The 22,414-nt window shown below is 39.8% G+C and overlaps 1 protein-coding gene across 1 annotated transcript in view; it reads right to left on the reverse strand.

The window, feature by feature from the left end:
- Positions 1 to 22,414, reverse strand: part of GLIS3 (GLIS family zinc finger 3) — a 294,145-nt gene that overhangs the window by 86,447 nt on the left and 185,284 nt on the right. The window contains exons 4-5 of the mRNA XM_075278899.1: positions 21,197 to 21,358; positions 17,793 to 17,903 (exon numbers count right to left, since the gene is read on the reverse strand). Coding sequence (XP_075135000.1) covers positions 17,793 to 17,903; positions 21,197 to 21,358 — 273 coding nt within the window. The remainder of the gene's footprint in view (positions 1 to 17,792; positions 17,904 to 21,196; positions 21,359 to 22,414) is intronic.

Here is a 22,414-nt window from a genome sequence, read left to right on the forward strand (position 1 = left end):
GAAATGAAAAATACAGACAAGAAGTCCCAGGACTGCTGAGGAGCTAGAGTCCTACATCAGAGAAGAATGGGACAACATTCCTCTCCCATAACTCCGGCAATAGGTTTCCTCACTTTCCAGAAATTTACAGACCGTTGTAAACTGTAGGGATGATGTTACATGGCCCTTTCCTCGTCCTTACCATCAATTTTTAAATTAAGTTAATTTTTTCAACTGGAATAGAAAAATGTCTAACTTTCACTTTTCATATGTACTGTATGTTCTATTGTGCATAGTATACACAGTGGCGTAACTACGAATTGCCCCAAGGCGAACATTTGACAAGGGCCCCCCTAGCCTCCTGACTGCACAAACCACATTCCTGCACACACTATTATACCCCAAAGTGCCCCTACACACACACTATTATACGCAGTAGTGGCCCCTGCACAAAACATTATGGACCATAGTGGCCCCTGCACAAAGTGTTATATCCCATAGTGGCCTCTGCACAAAGTATTATGCCTCATTGTGGACTACCCATGCACATTTATTATACTCCAGGGTCTTTTCAGACTCCAGAGCATAATGATCAGAGACTCAGAGGAGGATACAAACATTAAAAACAATGCTACTTACCTCTCCCGGGCTCTAGTGCACTCCCCGCAGATCTCTTCATTGTTGGCGTCACTTGACCTAGGCCAGCATTGAGATGCATAATGATGCTGGCCTCAGCCACATGAGGTCTGTGACATCACCAAACAGGCAAGAAGCCTGCCGGAGCGCAGGGGAGGTAAGTAACACAGTTTTTTTTATGCTCCTTCATCTTCCCTGATTGATCAGTATACTCTGGGGTTTGAAAAAAACACATTAGGGGAATGCCGAGACTCCTAGTGTCCTGGGCCCTGTGGCAGCAGCAACCACTGCTGCTTCGGTAGTTATGCGTTACGCCCCTGGTATATGGTTATATATATGTCCAAATTATTGCATTCTTGTTTTCTTTACATTTTACACAGCATATATATATATATATATATATATATATATATATATATATATATATATATATATATAACAATTGTAGCAGCACCAGCAAATCGGAATATCGTTCCATAAATTGCACGGCAGAAACCCCTCTATAGCCAAAAAAGTTCCTAATAGAAAAAACAATCCACTCTGCCAGAAACTTGTATAGATGGAAATTGTCCTTTCATTGGAAAAGTAGTACACCATGTATCGGTTCTCACAAGAACCTTTCTCAAGTGCAATTGAAAAAGGTTTCTATGAGAACCAATATGTGGTATACTGCTTTTCCAATAAAAGGACATTTTCCATGTATATTAACAAGGGTTGTCTGAAAAGTTTCTGACCTCCACATGTAGATGGCAACACTTGTCAACCAAACTTGGAATGTACTCACAAAAATTTCAGCCATTTTGCACCAGTGGTTTTTCTTTGACAATCATTGTAGTGAGCCGATGCTAGTGATTTTGTAAAAATGGATAAAATTGAATATTGAGCTGTCATTAGATATTTGTTTTTGAAAGGCAATATGCCTTCGCAAATTAAAGAAGAGTTGGACGCTGTGTATGGGGACTCTGCACCATCATGCACCACTGTCAAATTTTGGGCAGCTGAATTTAAACGTGGCCGTACCAGCTTGGTTGACGATGAACGTTCGGGACTGCCAAAAAGTGCAACCACGAACGAAAACATTGCTCAAGTTCACCAAATGGTGCTAGAGAGCCTCTGCTATCTCTCTAACCTTTATTTGACTGTTCTCTAGCACCATTTGGTGAACTTAAGCAATGTTTTTGGCTGTCCCGAACGTTCATCGTCAACCAAGCTGGTACGGCCACGTTTAAATTCAGCTGCCCAAAATTTAACAGTGGTATATGATGTGCAGAGTCCCCCTACACAGTGTCCAACTTGTCTTTAATTTGTGAAGGTGTATTGCCTTTCAAAAACAAATATCTAATGACAGCTCGATATTCAATTTTATCATTTTTCACAAAATCACTCGCATCCACTCGCTACAACAACTGTCATAGAAAAAACGCCAGTGTGAAATGGCTGAAATTTTTGTGAGTACATTCCAACGCATGCGCGAACACATTCCCCATGTTTTGTTGACGTGTGTTGCCATCTACATGTGGAGGTCAGAAACTTTTCAGACTACCCTCGTATATCTTATAATGCAGACTACTTGTCTGATATTTTGACTCATTTTGTTCTGCTTATTCCAGTGCAGTTAGTAGACAAAGCAACAACAGCACATAGCTGAAAATGGCAAAAAAAAAAAAAAGAAAGAAAAATAGTGGAGGACAAGAAAGGAGTTCAAATAAAAAAAGAAGTGATGCTCAACTGTCCTTTTTCCAACCGTTCCAGCAGCAGATTCTTGGTCCTTGCCTACAGTTCTTGAGTGCTATTCTTGACATCATGTGATCACTACAGCAAATCACCAGTGTCATGTGTGGTAGTCAAATACGTGTGGTAGTCAAATATGTGTGGTAGTCAAAAACGCTCATTCTTTTGGAAATTTCATTGCATATTATGCCACATATGTAGCAGAGCTGATCTGGTCATGGAACAGATTCTTTAGTGTAATGTAATAACTTACTTGACAAAGGAAAAGATTGTGAAGACCTAAGGAAAACCATAATGAAGCTTATTAACCGATCCTGGTGAACCGGTGAGCGGCAACATGAATTCTATTCTTCACCACGGCATACTACCCTCCATATTTCACTGAAGGTAATACTGCGTCTCCCCAGCACCAGTGCTACAGTGTACAGCTGTTTAGAGGTAGTGCCAGAGAACTGCAGCTGTGCTCCCGTTCACTTGCATAACAGAAGAGCTTCTGCTGGCTGTATACTTTGTATAGATCTCCCGATAGCCCAATCAGCTAATTAATGTGGGATTTGGATGTCAGACTCCCATCGATCAGATACTAATAACCTATCCTGGAAATAGCCTTAGGTCTTGAATAGGGTTCAGCTGATCTTGAGATTTCAAGATCAATTTTAAAATCCGATTTCCGATCATTTTCCAGTCGATCTCGATCCCGATCTCGATCGTGAAATTTGCTCGATCGCCGATCGGAATCCGATCTTTACCGATCCCGATCCTTAACCCTAGTCAATGCTTTTCTATGGGAAAAGTCACTTTTGGGGTTGAGCTGATCTTGAGATAACCTCCGATCTCGATCCCGCTGGAAAGGATCGGGTCGGAATTCCGATCGCGATCGTGAAATTTACTCGATCGCTGATCGCAATCTGATCTTTTCCGATCCCGATCGCTCAACCCTAGTCTTGAACTAAAAGATTTCTACCTACCCTGTTTCCCCGAAAATAAGACACCCCCCCTCCCACCTTCACCTTCTGGATCACATACAACCGGCAGTCATGCCGGCGCTCCGCTAAGGAAGCATCAGCATGACTGCCGATTGTTCCCCACTCCAGCCGCTGCATAAGACAACCCCCGAAAATAAGAAAGGTCAAATATTTTGTTAGATAATTTAATATAAGAAACTGTCTTATTTTCGGGGAAACAGGGTACATGTAAGGGAATTGCTAAGACAGCAATTCCCAGAACTGTTAAACCCTGGGAGGGGCACAAGAGACAGTGAGCCCTAAGCTGAAGCCCCCCGCTTTCCCTTCCTATTGCCAGGCCCTATCCTAGGTAATAGGCGACAACCACGAGGACAATCCCTCCCTGAATATGTGAAACACAAAACGCAGACAAGACGAACAACAACAAAGGGAGGTCAGCTAGCCAGGGTTCGGTAACAGGAGAGCGATGCAGTGCCAAATCGGAGTCAAGAGAATAGTCAATGAGAAAAGCCAAAGGTCAAGTATAATAGTATAAGCAAACAGGGACAGTAAGAGCAAGTATGCGCACGGCAATAACAAGCACTGGTGTGAATGGGAACCAAGGCTAAATAGGGAGGAAGAACCTGCCCATGGAGTTCACAGAAAGGCAGCTGTCAATCACAGGGCAAGGCCAGATTAACCCCTTAATGGACAGAGGCAACCTTGGCAGAAGACGGGTGTGGTGCAAATCCAATTAAGGACTAGAGCCGTGTTCACACAGTGCAACTAAAAACTTTAAGCAGATTCTCAAACTGCACACGCCTTCTGCGCCGCAGCATGCGAGCAGAGGGTGGTGCAGTGACCCGAACAGGCAGAGATGTTACAGTACAACTTAGAGGAATCGCCTGCTTTTAATGATCAATTTTAGTTATAGTGTAGGTTATCTCAACAACAACCTGATTATGGAGTGCCCCCTTAAAAATGTTTCTCAGGAGTGCTACCACAGGGGAAATGAACCAATACAGAACCTAGTGATATGAATGGGCATAACTAGTCTGCCGGAATTGATGGAGCTCTAACTGTGCTTGGTTTGAGTTTGCCTCTAGTAACGCAGAACTTCTCAGTAGGATATTTCAAAATGGGATTTCTAAACCAGGAAACTTTTTTCAAATAATCATATATTAGTAAATCAGAAGATAGAAAACTCAAAGTCTGTAAATGATTTTTATTTTACTTACAGAAAATTTTTCTGTTTTATAGCAGTAAGTAGGTTTTTTTGCAAGTGGGTTTGGGGACAGGACAAACTAGTGGGTTTCAATTTTGCTGCATTAAGGACAGGGCACTCTGAAGAAGGCTACTTTCACATGGCTGCATTTCAACATTTTGGGTGAAAAAGCTCTTTAATTTACCTTTAATAACATATAAATACACTTAGGATACCGTCAGATAAGCACAAAGGGTTAAGAACGATCAATGTATACAACTTAAAAGTAAGTCCCTGTGGCACTGAAGGGATTATACAGCACATCTGCTGCATGGTACTCGGCATAAATCTAGGAATTTACGTTTGTAAAATAGATAATTGAGAGCATCCATAACAGTATGTTTTTGACATGCCTGAGGTTATGTACAGCCTCTTTTAAATACAATGAACACGCAGATATACAAACATTATGCTATGTATACATGGATGCTGTCGCTACAGCTGCCACATCTAATCATTCTGTAGAATACCATGGTTTAGAGGCTTCATTTATTGGAGCCATATTTACAATTAGATTGTGTCTGGTCTCTAATAAAAGGTCTTCTAGCCAATGCTGACTGTCAGATCTGATCAGTATGTAATGATATAATTTCTATAGAGCTCATTTATCCAACAACCACTTGGCATCAGGCTTATGAGTTGTGATTTAGTTGCCCTTTAGTTAAGTAATACTGAACTAGCTCTTAACATATGAATCCAAACTGAGTGGGATTCTTGGCATACAATGACACATCTCGCCTTATGGTTCACGAAACTCATCGAAATAAAATTTATAATAATTATGTTGCAATGTTTCATATTTTCTATATTATTTTTCATACTACGATATTATATTCAGTAATCACAGCGTAATTGTGCAACATAGGATGTCAACACATATTCCTTTTTCCCTGTGTGTGTCTGCAGAAACATTTTGGATGCAGTATATAACACGATAATGAATAGAAGCAGAAAATGCCAGGCCCCTCTGGTATGATAAAAACCAGAAATTTGCCAACTGCTAAATTGTCTCTCTTTGTGGAGGGGATTTCCCAAAATGTTTGCAATAACTGCAACTGTTACTTTGTGTTTGCAAAAGGGTATACACGTTTTAATACCATGCAATTTTTTTTACCTTCAGGTTGTACCAGGCATTGTTCAGTGCTAAACAGTACTTAACTCTAGTATTCTACACTTATTTTGCCTGTATTTTAAAATTCATATAAGGTTGAGGCCCCATGTAGCGTCCTGCAGCAAAAATGCGCTGTGGTGCAAACCGCCATGGCAATTCATCACAGTTTGTCTCGCAGCGCTAATCACGGAAAGTCCTCAGAGGTTTCCTTAAGCACTTTTAATAAGAAACATGGAAAGGCAATACAAGTCACGTGGTTTCGTTCAATGCTCCAATCTAGGGTGGGAATCTAACCACAGTACGGCATGTTGTCATTTTCTCTGACATGTGAATATGCCAGTTCAGGCTAATGCGTTAGGTTTCAGCTGTTTGTTGTCTGTTATATACTCTGAAAGGGACTTTACTGAATATAAGCAAATTATAAGCTGAAACCTTAAGATGAAATGTTGAAAGTGACTTCCTCTAAATTGTACCATAACATAAAATATTAGTTGAGCATTTATGAAAGGGTTAATACACTTCAGCGCACAGTGCAACATTTAGAAAGGGCATATCGTTTTGCAGCTATTTTTAAGCGCCATAGCTCACTCTGTTTATTCTGCTAAGATTTTTTTTATTTTATTTTACCTGCTTTTCAAGGAAGCAAAACATTTGAGCTAAGTTTTTCCACAGCAAGCCATTTTACACATAAACTTTTCATTTTTCTCGGAGGCAGCTGCCTTGCCATTCATTTGCTTTACCGTTCTCCCAATTTGTAAGTAGCTTACATGGGATGTTTGTGTTTTCCCTACAGCAACCAGACAAAAAGAAAACAGGCCTCTGAGCCATTGAATAGCTGTCTTATGCGGCAGATCACTCTTTCATCTTTCTAGCATACCCTCGGAATATGGTAATGGCTGAGTAATGCTGCAGCAATCTGGTAGAGGACCAAGAGTGAGGCAATTATTCCTATGTAAATTAAATATATTCATAGTCAGTGGTTGTTTGGTAACAGGAGGTTTGCTTTCCAAAAACGACATTTTACTGCAGGTAAGCCGGCCCTGTATGATTGACGTTCTTACAGCATACAAATTATCCAAGGGCTTTCAGAAATCCCCAGACCACTGAATCATTAATAGGTAAATAACTCATTCATTGACTAATACTGAGATAGAAGGCTACATGCGATTAGCTGTATTTTCCCTGATCACATTAGCCACGGGTCACTGCTAAAAAAGCCTTTTTAGGTTTGTCCTACAAGCGGCTTATGTTTTATTTTCCGCAGTGCTGTTGATCCCAAGTGAAATGAAAATGTCCTCGATTCAGTGTTGAAAAATAGTTGTTTTAAGGAAAAAGATGAGAATAGATGCCTTACACATTACATGGGCTATAGGGATGTGTTATGTATTTGGCCTGCACAGCTATCTTATGTGCATAAATGAATCTCAAGCTGTGGAATTTTACAAAGAGCCTCTGTGAACCTGAGAATGGATCAGCAGTTAACATTAGTGTCAATCAAACATAAGAAGCACACTCAGTTGGCAGACTCAACCCAAATAAATATTACTATGGGTACAATGCAAAATAATATTCCTAGCTCAGTTGGCAGCAAAGTCCAAGGTAACAATATGAATAATCCAGCTGGTAGAAACATTAGAAAGTAACAGTGCTTTAATGGAGCATGCACAAACAATGGATATCTTCTACAATATATTTTAAAATTCAATGATAGAAGGTTGAAAACTTTACTTTCTTATTAAACATATTAAAAAGCTACACTAATACCTAATATATTCCTATGAATGTGAGCATTTCTATTGGGAACAGGGGATCAAGCTGTGCCGACCAGAGAATTCAATAAGCGTTTATATACCCTAATCACTTCTCCCTATATATTGCATATCAGCGTCCCCAACAGAAATAGAGCAAAAACTACAACTTCTAGTTAGCTAGCGCATTTCCCACGCCCTATACAGTGGTATGTTCATTACAGGTGTTTTGGAAGTAAACAGGTAAGATGATATAACTTAGTAAATTGCATTATTCGCAGAGCTTCTCCCCTTATAGTACTCCCAGTGGCGTAACTACCATAGAGGCAGTGGTGGTGGCTGCCACCTGGGCCAGGGCCATTAGGGGCCTGGTGACAGCCGCTACCGATGCGTTTTTTGTTTTTTTTTAAATGCCGTTACGGGCCCTATTCACTTGCCGATCCTGGCTGGGCCAGGATCGGCAAGTGACACCGCGGGCCCCACAAATACTATCATTATACTCAGGGGTCTTTGCAGACCCCCGAGTATAATGATCGGCGGACCGGGAGAGGTAAGGGAACATAAAAAACACTGTTACTTACCTCTCCATGATCCTACCAGGCCTCCGTCCTACTTGTCTGACGTCTCTGACGTCACATGAACCCGGCCTGCTTCCCGGGTCATGTGACATCCGACGTCATAGAAGAGGGCCGACAGCGGTCAAGACTGCGTAGGAGCCGGGGGACAGGTAAGTAACAGTAATTTTTTATGTTTTTCTTCCCCCGGGTCTCCAGTTATTATACTCTGGGGTCTGAAAAGTATAATAATTGTTTATGGGTGTCCACTATGGGCTGTAATACTGTGTGCAGGGGCCACTATGGGGCATAATACTGTGTGCAGGGGACACTATGGGGGATAATACTGTGTGCAGGGGCGACTATGGGGGATACTAGTATGTGCAGGGGACACTATGGGCTATAATACTGTGTGCAGAGGGACACTATGGGCTATAATACAGTGTGCAGGGGACACTATGGGCTATAATACAGTGTGCAGGGGACACTATGGGCTATAATACAGTGTGCAGGGGACACTATGGGCTATAATACAGTGTGCAGGGGACACTATGGGCTATAATACTGTGTGCAGAGGGACACTATGGGCTATAATACAGTGTGCAGGGGACACTATGGGCTATAATACAGTGTGCAGGGGACACTATGGGCTATAATACAGTGTGCAGGGGACACTATGGGCTATAATACAGTGTGCAGGGGACACTATGGGCTATAATACAGTGTGCAGGGGACACTATGGGCTATAATACAGTGTGCAGGGGGACACTATGGGCTATAATACAGTGTGCAGGGGACACTATGGGCTATAATACAGTGTGCAGGGGACACTATGGGCTATAATACAGTGTGCAGGGGACACTATGGGCTATAATACAGTGTGCAGGGGACACTTTGGGGCATAATACTGTGTGCAGGGCTTACTAAGGGACATATTATAGTTGGGAGGAAGGGGGCGGTCGAGGTCTTCGGCGTCGGTTGAGGAGGGAGGGGCCATGTCAAAAGTTCACCACGGGGCCCCGCCATTCCTAGTTACGCCACTGAGTACTCCTGTGTGACCAACACAAGCACATGGCTACAGGGGCCAGAATGTCAGCTATTCAACAGTTTGGTCCCAGCTAGCCTCTGAAAGTCAACTATTTGGCAGTTACAAACTCACTGGGACACCTAGCTATGATGGAAGCTTCCTCATATGGCCCACCATTCCCATTACACACCTCCTAGCGACATCGAGTCAGCATGGAAACCAAATGCACCCCGGTCAAGTAACTGCCTAACAGGAGAGAATATATAGAAGCAAGCAATATCCCCCAAATTAAACATGTATGAAATATACTGTCATTAATGACCCAGACTATTTTCAGTATATAAAGATCCACCAGACATCTTTCCTTAACATCCTCCTATGAAATGATCAGTATATCCTGCAGGTAGTTACCAAATATGATGCGAACTGGGTGTATCTGCTTTACATATGGTAACATGTCATTAATATGATAACTAATCTGCCTCCAGAATTCCATAGCCATCCTCCCAATGTACTGTATTTCACAAGTCAAATAAATTGTTTTCCAGTTAATGAAACTTCTGTTCCATAACTACTTACCTGATTTGCTCACCAGCACAGACGTGCAGGTCCTGTAAGGTCTAAAGATCTACTTTCCAGGAGGAAAGTTTGGACATCACCATACTCATTATGTTGTCGCCTTGTCCCACATACAGACTTGGCTTGTCCCACATATCCACACTTAAAAGAGTTATCCACTTTTTAAATATTAATTGCATATCTTTAGGATAGTCCATCAATTTTATATCTGTGGAGGTCTGACAGCCAGGACCCCCATAGATCGGCTTTATTGGAATAGTACAGCTCATCATACTATGAGTAGCCCAGGTTTAGTACCTAAACTCACTGCTATGCATTGTATGGAATGTGAGGAGCACAGCTCCTGACATGTAAACATAACTGTCCTGGAAAAGCTGATCTGGAAGGAATAGGATAGGTCATCAATATTTGAAAGATGGATAACCTATTTTGACTGATCTCCAATTTGTTTAAAGGGGTTATCCAGGGACACTTTAAACTCTTACTTTCTTTAGAATTCTATTTGGGCCAAGTTTCCTGTTGGCCCTTCAGCTGGGTCAAGTGATTGGAAGCAGCACAATGCATCAGAGTTGATCCACCTCCTCTTTTCTCCCGTGACTCACTGGTATTCACCTGTATTATAGGGCCTGGCAGAATAGATCATTGTAATAGTAAAGCCAGTCCCTATAGGTAACTAGCTGTGAACACAGTAGAGGACATAAGAGGCAGACTGACATGCCAAGTGGACGTGTAAGGGTGGACGCATTTCTACTAATCTAATGTGTATGGCAAACCTAAAGGGGTCGGCCACTTTCAGACCAATATTGAGAGACAAATGTTATTGTTTGTATAATAAAATGTTGTACGATTTTCAAATATAATTTTTGTACCAAGTCCTCACAGTTTTTTAGATCTCTGCTTACTGTCATTCATTCTGCTTACCTCTAGTGGATGAAATCCTGACCATGATCATATGATATACAGTCCATGGTCATGTGATACACAGTCCATGGTCATGTGATGACACACAGGTGCACAGCTCGTTATAGTCACAGCACAATAATCAGACATCAGCCTGGTAACAAGCGGCACCTGTGTGCTCATCACATGACCATGGACCGTAAATCACATGACCATGGGCAGAGTTTTATCCTCTAGAAGTAACAGAATGAATGACAGCAAGCCGAAATCTAGAAAACCGTGAGGAATTGATACAGAAATCATATTGGTGAATTGTAGATCTTTTTATTATACAAACAATTACATTTGTCTCTTAATATTGGTCTGAGAGTGGCCAACCCCTTTAATTCTGTCCATAAAACTGCGTGACTATTCAGATATTTCCTGACTAGCACCTAGGTGGAATGTTTCTAATTCTCTATAATTCTCTATAATTCCTTATGGCAGTTTGTGAGATTGTCTTGCAATCTTGAAAAAAGGCAACATAGTGCACATTAAGAAGCTTTTCTTTCCCCATTAGGACCTCATGAAATGAAACAGGTAGAAATAACAAACAAAAGTGTTATTGGAAGTTGGAGAGTTGTTATTCACACAGGAAGGTGACAGTTCACCTCATATAAATGGTTTGATCAAGTTTTTTTTACAGCCAGTGTGTTGCTTTGTTGGATAATATAAAGACATATACTTCAACAAACCCTTTCTATGCTTTTCTGTGTCCATTGCTGGTCTTTTGCTTCCTTGATTTTGATCATGTGACTTTTTCCTTTGTGCTTCTTTTCACTGCCCTTGTTTTTTTGTTTTTTTATGTAGATTGTGAACCCCACATAGGGCTCCCAATGTACATTTTTTCCCTATCATTATGTCTTTGGAGTATGTGATGGAAGTCCACGCAAACACGGGGAGAACATACAAACTCTTTACAGATGTCTTTTGTCCTTGGCAGGATTTGAACCGAGGACTTCAGCTGCAGCCACTGAGCCACCATGTGGCCCCTTCACTGCCCTTGTTTTTACTACAGAGGCGTCCACACTTATCTATTCGATTGTTTCAACATATGCCAACATAAATGGCAGACAGGGTTACTCAGCCAGCCATTGTGAGTAATACGACACACAAGAATTGTTACTTCTTTAAAGTTGAGTCGAACAGGTAAGGAAGAACTTTGTACATTGGGATATTTAGCTTCTTTAAGACTAGGGATGAATTAGAGACCTGTCAGTGTTTATGTTTTAGAATAGATCCATTTGTACATCTGCCCAGCCTTTATTCAGCTTGTGCAGATGGTGATATTTGGTGGCCAAACGCTGCCTTATCTTAGATACAAAAAAAAAAGTGTACGATATTTATACAAAAGAAGAAATTTACAGCCAATTCCATATCTTTCCATTTTTCTCTTCATATACAGTATGCTTAGGTCTTCTTTATTGGATAACTCAATTGCACAGAGCTGACGTTTATTGGTGCACAATTCCTGAAGCTACATTTTCAGATGTGGTAAACCACATCAAATAAATTCCTTGGCAAAATGGAAAAAGTATATAGAAAAACTCATTGCATCTTTAAGAACAGGCAACAAAATGTAGCTTTCTTGTAAATAATCAGTCTAAACCACTAAATGGAGGAAGCCTATTCCTGTAATGTGCGTATAATGAAAGTAATAACATTGTGGGATAAAGACATAGTCGAGGCTACAGAATATTTTATTATTCCCATTTCCCAGATGAAAGAAAAAAGAAAAGATGGGTTTTACAATTATTAGTAACCGTTCTAACTCTCCTTATTTGTTACAGTCAGTTTTCTTACCACTCCATTCTATTACTATTTTAGTACAGAAAGACACAAAGTTACAATATACTCTCGATCCATTAATAATCTCTTTAAAAAAAGATATGCTACAGTTCATTAGGTCTCAGGCATAGTATATTCTGACTTTGCTTAAAAAGGGTTACAACAAATTGTGTGATTAAATTCCTTAAGGACTTCAGGCCATTACTAATCCTTTGGTGACAGCACTGTTTTCAATAAGGAGAGAAAAATTGCACAACACCCCAGTGCCCGATTTATATTACGTTTTGAGATACGGAAGTAAAAGGATTAAAGATAGGATTAAAACTGTCTTCACAGAAAAGATTTTTTAAGGAGAATTGTTTTGGGGTTGCTATGGGCGATGCTAAGCAGTGCTCAGCCTGTGGCTGCATACTAATATCTGAAGCCAGCTTGATATGAGAGAAGAGATAACATCTGATTTGCACGTAAGGAATAGCCACATGAAAACTGGGCTTAACCCAGAGCTTCTAATATATGTTAGATGAAACGTACAAGCAATGTTATTGAGATGCCCATAGCAGAACATTTTGCGGTTATTTCAATCACTGTCACTATTGTTTTCTCTAAGCAAGTATCAAACTTTCCTTGATACAGTATATGTATCAAGGAATTTTTTTAAGCATCAGTAAAAATGTGAGACAGGTAAGTTTGGGGGAACAAATTCTTGTTCATAATAACTAGAGATGAGCGAACACTAAAATGTTCGAGGTTCGAAATCCGATTCGAACAGCCGCTCACTGTTCGAGTGTTCGAACGGGTTTCGAACCCCATTATAGTCTATGGGGAACATATACTCGTTAAGGGGGAAACCCAAATCCGTCTCTGGAGGGTCGCCAAGTCCACTATGACACCCCAGGAAATGATGCCAACACCCTGGAATGACACTGGGACAGCAGGGGGAGCATGTCTGGGGGCATAAAAGTCACTTTATTTCATGGAAATCCCTGTCAGCTTGCGATTTTCGCAAGCTAACTTTTTCCCATAGGAATGCATTGGACAGCGCTGATTGGCCAGAGTAAGGAATTCGACCAATCAGCGCTGGCTCTGCTGGAGGAGGCGGAGTCTAAGGTCGGACCAGAATGGAGACTGGTGTGGAGCGATCTTAGACTCCGCCTCCTCGAGCAGAGCCAGCGCTGATTGGTCGAATTCCGTACTCTGGCCAATCAGCGCTGTCCAATGCATTCCTATGGGAAAAAGTTTATCTCACAAAAATCACAATTACACACCCGATAGAGCCCCAAAAAGTTATTTTTAATAACATTCCTACCTAAATAAAGGTTATCCCTAGCTATCCCTGCCTGTACAGCTATCCCTGTCTCTTAGTCACAAAGTTCACATTCTCATATGACCCGGATTTGAAATCCACTATTCGTCTAAAATGGAGGTCACCTTGATTTCGGCAGCCAATGACTTTTTCCGATTTTTTTTAATGCCCCCGTTGTCGTAGTTCCTGTCCCACCTCCCCTGCGCTGTTATTGGTGCAAAAAAAGCGCCAGGGAAGGTGGGAGGGGAATCGAATTTTTTTGGCGTTTGCCACGTGATGTTCGATTCGAATAGAACACATCGAACAGCCTGATATCCGATCGAACATGTGTTCGATAGAACACTGTTCGCTCATCTCTAATAATAACCAATAGAAGTGAACACGTCGAGGTTTCTAGGAATTCTTGTTATTCCTAAGACAAAACATAGCTTTTTCTGAGCACAGGCATATTTAATATAGGCTGCAAATTCAACAATCCTGCATAGTCTAAACTACTGCCATTCATTTATGTCCCGAATATATCCGAATTCTACTAATGCCCCTGCTCATATATGCCTCTATATGGTATACTTACTGTTTATTCATCACATGTACTAAAGTATCACACCTTATAACTCATCCTCTTCCTTCCTTCTGTTTTTCCATTAGTTTGTCCTGAACTCTGAGAGAACATTGTAACCCGATAACGAAATTTACTTACAGCTATTTACCACATATTTTTGTTAGACTTGAAATATTATTTCTCTACTCTGCTATACTTATAAAATAAAAGTCATGGACAGTTTTGGGAACTTTTAACAAAGATTACATGCAGGACATATTAAATGAGTCCATGACTAACAGGCTGTGACAGCCAAAGGGTTCAATCCTTTCAACACAACAGTCCCCCACGGGTGCAGCTATTTATTTCTCTGTTCCTTTATCACCTTGGAATTTTTATGGTTATTTTTTTAAGATTTCACATTTTGTTGTGTAGAAGTCTTTTGTGACCTTATGCCAATTTTCAAATTTAATTAAAGCCATAAATAATCTTTATTCTATCCTAAAAGGTTTAATGTTTCTTACTTTTTATTATTATTGCCTGGAAATATTTCAAATTCCAAAGCTTGATGTGCCCTAACAACCAGGTATAAGTCAGTTAAATGCGATTAAATAGAACAGCCCGCTTGCTATTAGATACCAGCCGTAGTGAAACATGTGAAGCTAAATACTAGAAGATGGGTTACATAACAATCACATTTTCCATTGTGTTTAATGATGTTCTCAGATGTTTTTATTGAATATATTTGCAGACAAATCATTCAAAATTGTCTAAGGGAGAATTCCACTTTCGACTACATGCAAGACTGCTCTAGCCTTGGATGTACAGTTTATATGCATTGCCGAACAAACTTTTTCTCCTACACCAGATGATTAAAAGCTACAATTATAATTAGTTATGGCTGAAATAAATTTAAAATAAGTCATATATGTGATGGAACATATTTGTATAGGTGGGAAGCAATCATCTTAGGTCCTTACATATGGCGATAATCATCCTTTGCAGTCACATCATTACCAATTATTTCTCTATGTCTATGGGCAGTTATAGGTAATGTTGGTTAATTAACGTTGTATATTATACTAAAGTTTATTAAGGCTTGATGCTTATAACTAGTCCTGTAATCACTTAGTATAATAAAGTCTTCAGTGATCTAGTTGAGATTTAGTGAACCCTTTGGAAATAGCTGGATGTCCGCACTTATTACTATTAAAATATGGTCTGAGTATCTAAACTTACTTTTACTCCATGCACTGTGATGTTTACTGAATGTTCTCCATTAAAGACATGAACAGTGGAACTACTTGAGAGTTATCATTTAGTTAGATTTTTTAGTAATAAATGCAGAGATCCAGGTAATTACAACCGGCTTGTATGAGTTTGTGATTTAGGTTCTTTATTTTCAATGTTCTAAATGATTAAATAAGTCCTTATAAGGACCTTTTCGTAGGATTATATCCTAATTGGTAAGTGTGCTCTGCGCACTAGATCTTAAAAGTCTAAATATTACAAACTATCTAATGTGTAGACCATCACACCTTTCTAAACAAAGTATAGAACTTGCTGTCTGTACCATTTTCAGCAGGCATGGTCGCTAAGTTATCTTTTCTACATACTGTCAATTCCCTGCTCCTTCATACTGCCCTACATGTGCCCTTCCTTATGCATCTGCTGGGGCTGCCTATAGGGCAGGCATGTATTCATTTCGTTGTATATAAAGATCTACCATATGCCAGTAAGTCTCTGCTAGCCAATATCTGTCTGGAGAAGGTATAACACTCTGCTTCACCTGCCACAACCCATCTGAGAAAAGGTTTCTACTTTGCTATTGCCCTACTCCAGACTATTCCTGATACCGTACCTCAGCCACACCAGCCCCGACCACCTGGTCAAGCATTCTGTCAGCCCTTACTTCAGCCTTTACACAGACTGCTCTATTGTACTTTGCACCTGATGCTTCTCAGTGTGTCTAGGCCTCCTATGCTAGCTTTCACCTCAAACTGAACCACTCCATGATGTTGCAAGCTGGTGGTTCCTCTGCAACGAAGTACAGATCCCTACATAGAGGTTAAGGGACAAAAGCCAGGAGGAGTGGCCCAAAGTCAAACTGGTAAGGTGACACAGTGGGTCCACAATCTGTTTACTTGACTGCAGGGTCAGAAGGAAGCTGCATCATGGTGGTTTTATTATCTGTAAACACAGCACTCATTGAGTGCAGCGCATACTGTAATTGAGAACGCAAGGATGGTAATAAACCAGACCTGGGCATTGTACAGCCCGCGGGCCACATCCGACCCCCTAACTGTCTCTGAACGGCTTGCATAGGGTGTAGGATAAAGGCAGATGCTGAATAGCAAGTCCGCTAAAGGACCTTTGATGACGTCATCAAAGGTCCTTTAGCTCACAAGGATATGATAAGACTCTTTAGTGGATGGAGCCACACGGGACAGTGTGGTTGTGTTACACAGAAAGAGCAAGCTGCCGGGAATGGAGACTAATGGAAGATAAGGAGGAGAGGAGAGAAGAGACAGTCTGTGTGAGTAAGAGGAGGGAATTGGGGGCAGATGTAGGGAGGAGTTAACTTGAAGGCAGATGGAAAGGAGACATTAAACTGAGGAAGCTGGAGGAGGATATTAAACTGGGGGGCAGATGGTGGAAGGACATTTAATTGGGGGGCAGATGGAGGAGGATATTATACCGTGGGGGGTACCTGGAGGGGGACATAGCCGCCTCTAGTTGTCCCCAGTTTAATGTCCCCCTCCAGCTGCCCCAGTTTAATGTCCTCCTCTAGTTTCCCCCAGTTTAAACTCGGACACAAGGAGAGGGACTTAATACATTTGGAGGGGAACATTATAATGTGGGGGCATATAATTTTAGGGTGACTGCAGAAGCATTATACTTTGTGAGGGCACATGGAAGAATGGGTGAGAATGGGTGGAGTCAATGTAGAAGTAGGTGGAGCTAAATTTGCAGCGGCGCGCATAGCCCTCTAGAACCGTTTCAATTTCTCATGTGGCCCCATGGGAAAATTAATTGCCCAGACCCGTAATAAACTGTCCCTGCCTTCTCTATGGGATTTCTGGCTATTAATAACAGTTGGCTCCATGTAGCTACAGAATCTGAAGAATATAAGGTATGTCTGTACCCAAACATATATAGGCAATGAGCAGCCAGCAAGCAATTAAGATCCCTTGAATAGACTTGTATAGTTAATGCAAAGTTTCTGTATGGCTCTTTCTAGAACAGTAAACTCTCATACATATGGTGTCTGATGGAACATGTCAGCATTTTCTTTATATGGGATTTATCTGGAATTTGGCAGATTAATGTACTTGTATGAAATTAAAAGGGATGATAGAAAGGTACTATAGAGGGTAAAAGCACCTACAAGCACTAAAATGAGATATGGTCATGTGCATGAGACTTCAATTATTAGTATCATAAGGCATAATAATTATGCCTTATGTTAATAATTATAAAAAAAAACCATAAATTAATCATTATCATTATTATATGTACATTATGTCCTTTCATTGGTTGATGGTTTTCCCTGTCATTTTTTTTTTTAAATAGCCCTTGTCTCTCCACAGTAAAACACGTATCTTCCAAAAACTAGACACATATGAGACACATTTTTGTCAGCATTACCTTTTTCCTGGCCTGCTGATCTTTGGATGAATGAGCTTTTACGTGCTTTCGTAATGAGCTTGGGTCTGTGTAACGCTTACTGCATCCAGGAATTTGACATGCATAGGGTTTCTAGACAAGAAAAAGCATAGGGGAATATAATCACATTACTTCACTGGTAACTACACTTTCACATTTGTTATCAATGAACATTCCCTAAGGTACTTACAGGATAGCAATCATTTGCTGAAGAAGGGATTAGCAAAATCAGATACAGCAGATTAGTGGAGCTGTCTAACAGCAGTGACTATCCAGAAAACATTGCTTAGGGTTAGAGAAGAATCCTGCTATAGAGACAGAAAAAGTAGGGAAATAGATTAAGATTTCAAGCAGCATAGAAAGAACTCTGCAGAATACTGAAAGGAAAATAGGTCATAATATCATTAGATACATCTCTTTCTGAAAAACGCATTACTGTGTATTGTCACATCAACTAAATATGGATTGATTTAATTAACTTTTACTTAAATATCTAAAGTCTCCTGTGCATATTACGTTATTAGATGTAGTCATTTAACCATTTTCACTCACTGTTGTAGTCGCTGATGAATATCATACGAGAGCAATTTACATTCAGTTGACACTAGCGTTGCTTCTCTGTTGTTCTAGTCTGTTGGGGGACCCAAACAATGGAGAAGCGGACCACTAAAACAGTGATTACACACGGAGCCCGGCAGACCCCTTTAACTACAATGCGATCCGTCAGGTGTCTGTTGTTTTTAAACTGAAACTAATGGAGGATACTGTGACAGAGGCTCCGACCGAGACTCTGGTGCTAATGTGAACCTAGTCTTAGTAAGGCTATAAGCAGAGCCATTCTAAATGCCTAAATTTAAGGTGTAGAAGAGGGCTTTAAATTAATATTAGTACTAGTTTGTACTTGGTATGAAGAGCTTAATATAGTGAGCATGTCAACTGTTCAAACAGTAATGTAAACTGTGCCAAAATTTGGTCCATTGAACAAAGAAGAAAAAACAAAGACACCGAGCGAAACTATAGTGTAGTACTGTCGATGTGAACCGATCAAAATAAATAAAGAAGTAGTTATAAATCTGGACCAGTTGGCCTCTCACCTTTGGTGAGTAAGTCACAAAAACACTTCAAGCTTGTAGAGGGTGACCAAAGGTAGGGGTGGCAGCGGTAGACCGTAAACACCAGAGGACTGGGCAAACATATGGGAACAAGAAGCCCCAAAGGCTTGTAAGGAGAACCACACTTGATTGGTCCAATGAGCATTGTTCTCCTTACAAGCCTTTGGGGCTTCTTGTTCCCAAAATTTAGTCCATTGGAATAGGTCTTGAGGATAGGAAGGACATTTGGAAGTCAATGCTTGAACTTACAATGAATGGCAAACAGTAAATAAAGTATATATTTACTGGGTAGTATTTAGGCACAACATTTTGAATATGAAGAAACAGATTTTTTTGTGAAGAGATGTTGGACATTGGACATAAACCTCTTATGTGTGAACCCAATGGATACGTTAAAGGGTTTTCTGGAACTTTACCATTGAAAACCTGTGCTCATCAATAGCAAAACTGTGGAGGTCCAACTACTGGCATCTTCACCGATCAGCTCATTGCAGATGTCGCTGCAAAGTACTCAGTGTACCAATACAACAATGTGCAATGCGTAGTGGCCATACCTGGTTACTGCAGGTCACATTATATGTCCAGTATGGTCATCTGAAAAGGAATGTATCATGAGCATATGACCTATTGCCATACGCCATATTTTTAAAGAATGTGTGATGATATTGTTTTTAATAATATATATATATATATATATATATATATATATATATATATATATATATATTTATTTATTTTTTTGCAAATGGATAAGTTAATGTCCATTGCAAAAATCTTGTACGGACACTGCTGAGCAGACACCAAGGATAGTGTGAACGCCCCCTTATAAATATTTAAAAAATACCCATGAAAAACAAAACCAATAAAACAAAAGTGTGACATAGAGTAAGGGAGCCTTCACACGGAGTTTACGCTCCGCTCATTCTGAACGTAAACTCGTTCAGAGTAAGCGGCGTAAAAAACAGATCCCATTGACTTGAATGGGTGCCGGCATATGCGTGCTACCTATTGAAATCAATGGGAGGCTTTTTTTACCTATTGCTTTCAATGTGATACGCGCGTATGCCGGCACCCATTCAAGTCAATGGGATCTGTTTTTTACGCCGCTCACTCTGAACGAGTTTTACGTTCAGAATGAGTGAAAGTAAACTCCGTGTGAAGGCTCCCTAAGGCTTGACAACAATCTATAGTTATTATAGCATAATCAATTGTCCACAATTCATTATTACAAAAACCGCAAATGCAATAATGAATACAATGACAGACGAACCAATAACATATAATAAAATCCCAGTCAAAAAGATTGTAGATACCCAACAACTGTAGGATAGCATAAGGTTAAACAGTATAGCTGTCAGTGAGTATTTCCAATCATCTTTTTGATTGGGGTTTTATTATTTTTTTGGTCTGTCATGGTATTCATTATGGCATTTGCATTTTTTGTACTGATGAATTATGGAACGTTGATTATTTTATAATAACTGTTCATTGTCATAAAATGAGTTGTCCATTTTCAGCAAATAAATTTTATTGTTTGTATAATGAAAAGTTATACAATTTTCCAGTATTCTTTCTACATTACTTCTTTATGGTTTTTTAGCTCTCTGCTTGCTGTCATTTATTCTGCTTACTTCCAGTGGATAAAAATCAGTCCATGGTCATGTGATTACACACAAGTGCACAACTCGCTATAGTCACAGCACAGTAATCAGAGCTCTATCTTATAACAAGCTGGGTCCATCACATGACCATGGACTGTATATGGCATGAATGACAGCAAGCTGAGATCTAGAAAACTGGGAAGATGTGATACAGAAAGTATATTGGAAAATTTTATAGCTTTTGACGGCGGATTTTGACTCGAAATCAAACATCAAAAGCTTAATATCTATATCATATCTAAGCTTAAAGATAAGTAAATGTTTTGTTGTGCTTGGTTGTCAATAACTTGCTAACACAACAAGATATTTCAAAGAAAAGATATTTATGCTGCAATGAACCTTTATAAACAAAAAATAAATCTCAGCGACTATAATATGCCATCACAATGTACAATGTACTCAGTGTCATGAGGGATTCACCATGTGATCATAGATAAAATTCTTGCCTGATCTAGTCTACAGTAGTGTCAAGGCTTTTAGGATACGTGATTTAAAGCAAGTTATGGAAACCTCGAATTACAGAAGAATGGCTATAAAAAGCTTAGAGAAATGGCAACAGTGTGGGTGTCTTTTCTTGCAGAACAAGCGTATTATTTTATGTGTCTTTCCTTACTGTATCCAGGTGTGTCCTTTGATGCTTGGCGCGATCGCTGGAATTGCTGAAAGCCTTTTGACAGCCAGGATGCTGGCAAAGGTACGGTTTCTCTCCTGTGTGACTCCGTAAGTGAATCTTGAGATTTTCAAGTCTTGAAAAAGCTTTTTTGCACCCTTCAAACTGTAAAGAGAAACAAAATACAGAGGAAAGTTCTTTTTTGCGCTGCTTAAAAGCATTTTTATCTTGTTCTGGAAACTCCAGGGCATGGTTAAGAAGTGAATATTTCATCACCAGTATAAAAAAAAATAAAAACGATTTCCAGTTGCTTGTTACTTGTTAGTAGAATGGTACCTTCACTGCAGTTTGGCATACCTAATAATCTGCACTGCCAATTTTAATGAAGGAATATACAAACTTCACTCATTTTTGGGAAATGAATTTACTGGAGGTTTACAATACTACAGCAGGAATTGTAGTGTGTATTTCAGGAGAAATTATGAAACCCTTTTGCAAGCCATGATATCAATTAAAGCAAAAGCCATTAAAATGTATATGGTTAATAAGTTAGGATCTGACTACAGCACATAGAAGCTAGCTGGGAATGACATTGCCCGACTTAAATAATTAATAATATGGTAACTTAATAGAAAATACAATTCCTGAAATGTGCAGAGATCTCGCTGCATTGTGATATGTAGAGTTTCTACAGATCTATTTTGTAGATGAAATATTTGGATTGAAGGGATTGAATATTTTGTAGACAGCCTTGCTAAAAACATGTTTCTTCTCAGAAAAAAAGTGCAGGTTTTCATAAAAACAAGATGAGACACTAAAGTGTCACTAGCCTAGAAGCAAACAAGCATTGTTTAATATCGATATTAAGTATTTCAATATTTAATAATGTAATAGTAGTATTGAAAGTTTTCCATTAATATTGGTGAAATATTGGTATAAAAACATACGCATTGGTATAAGCATTGATATAAAAATATAAATTGAGTTTCAGATAGGGATTCCTTCACCTGGGGCAAACGTTCAGCTAGCCCAAAGTGGGATAGTGGCACTGCCTGTGACATACTGCACATGGATTGAATGTCCCCTCCAGATTGTGGTATCTTGTGTATCCTTGAATATGAAATCATTGAAGCTTTTGGACTTAGTTACATACTTCACAACAGTCCCCAATTTCCTGGGATTGTCAAGAATTATTACTGACAATCCCAGCAAATTTGGCTT

This window comes from Leptodactylus fuscus, chromosome 1, assembly GCF_031893055.1.
Source record: "Leptodactylus fuscus isolate aLepFus1 chromosome 1, aLepFus1.hap2, whole genome shotgun sequence".
In the NCBI taxonomy this organism is placed as follows: Eukaryota; Metazoa; Chordata; class Amphibia; order Anura; family Leptodactylidae; genus Leptodactylus; species Leptodactylus fuscus.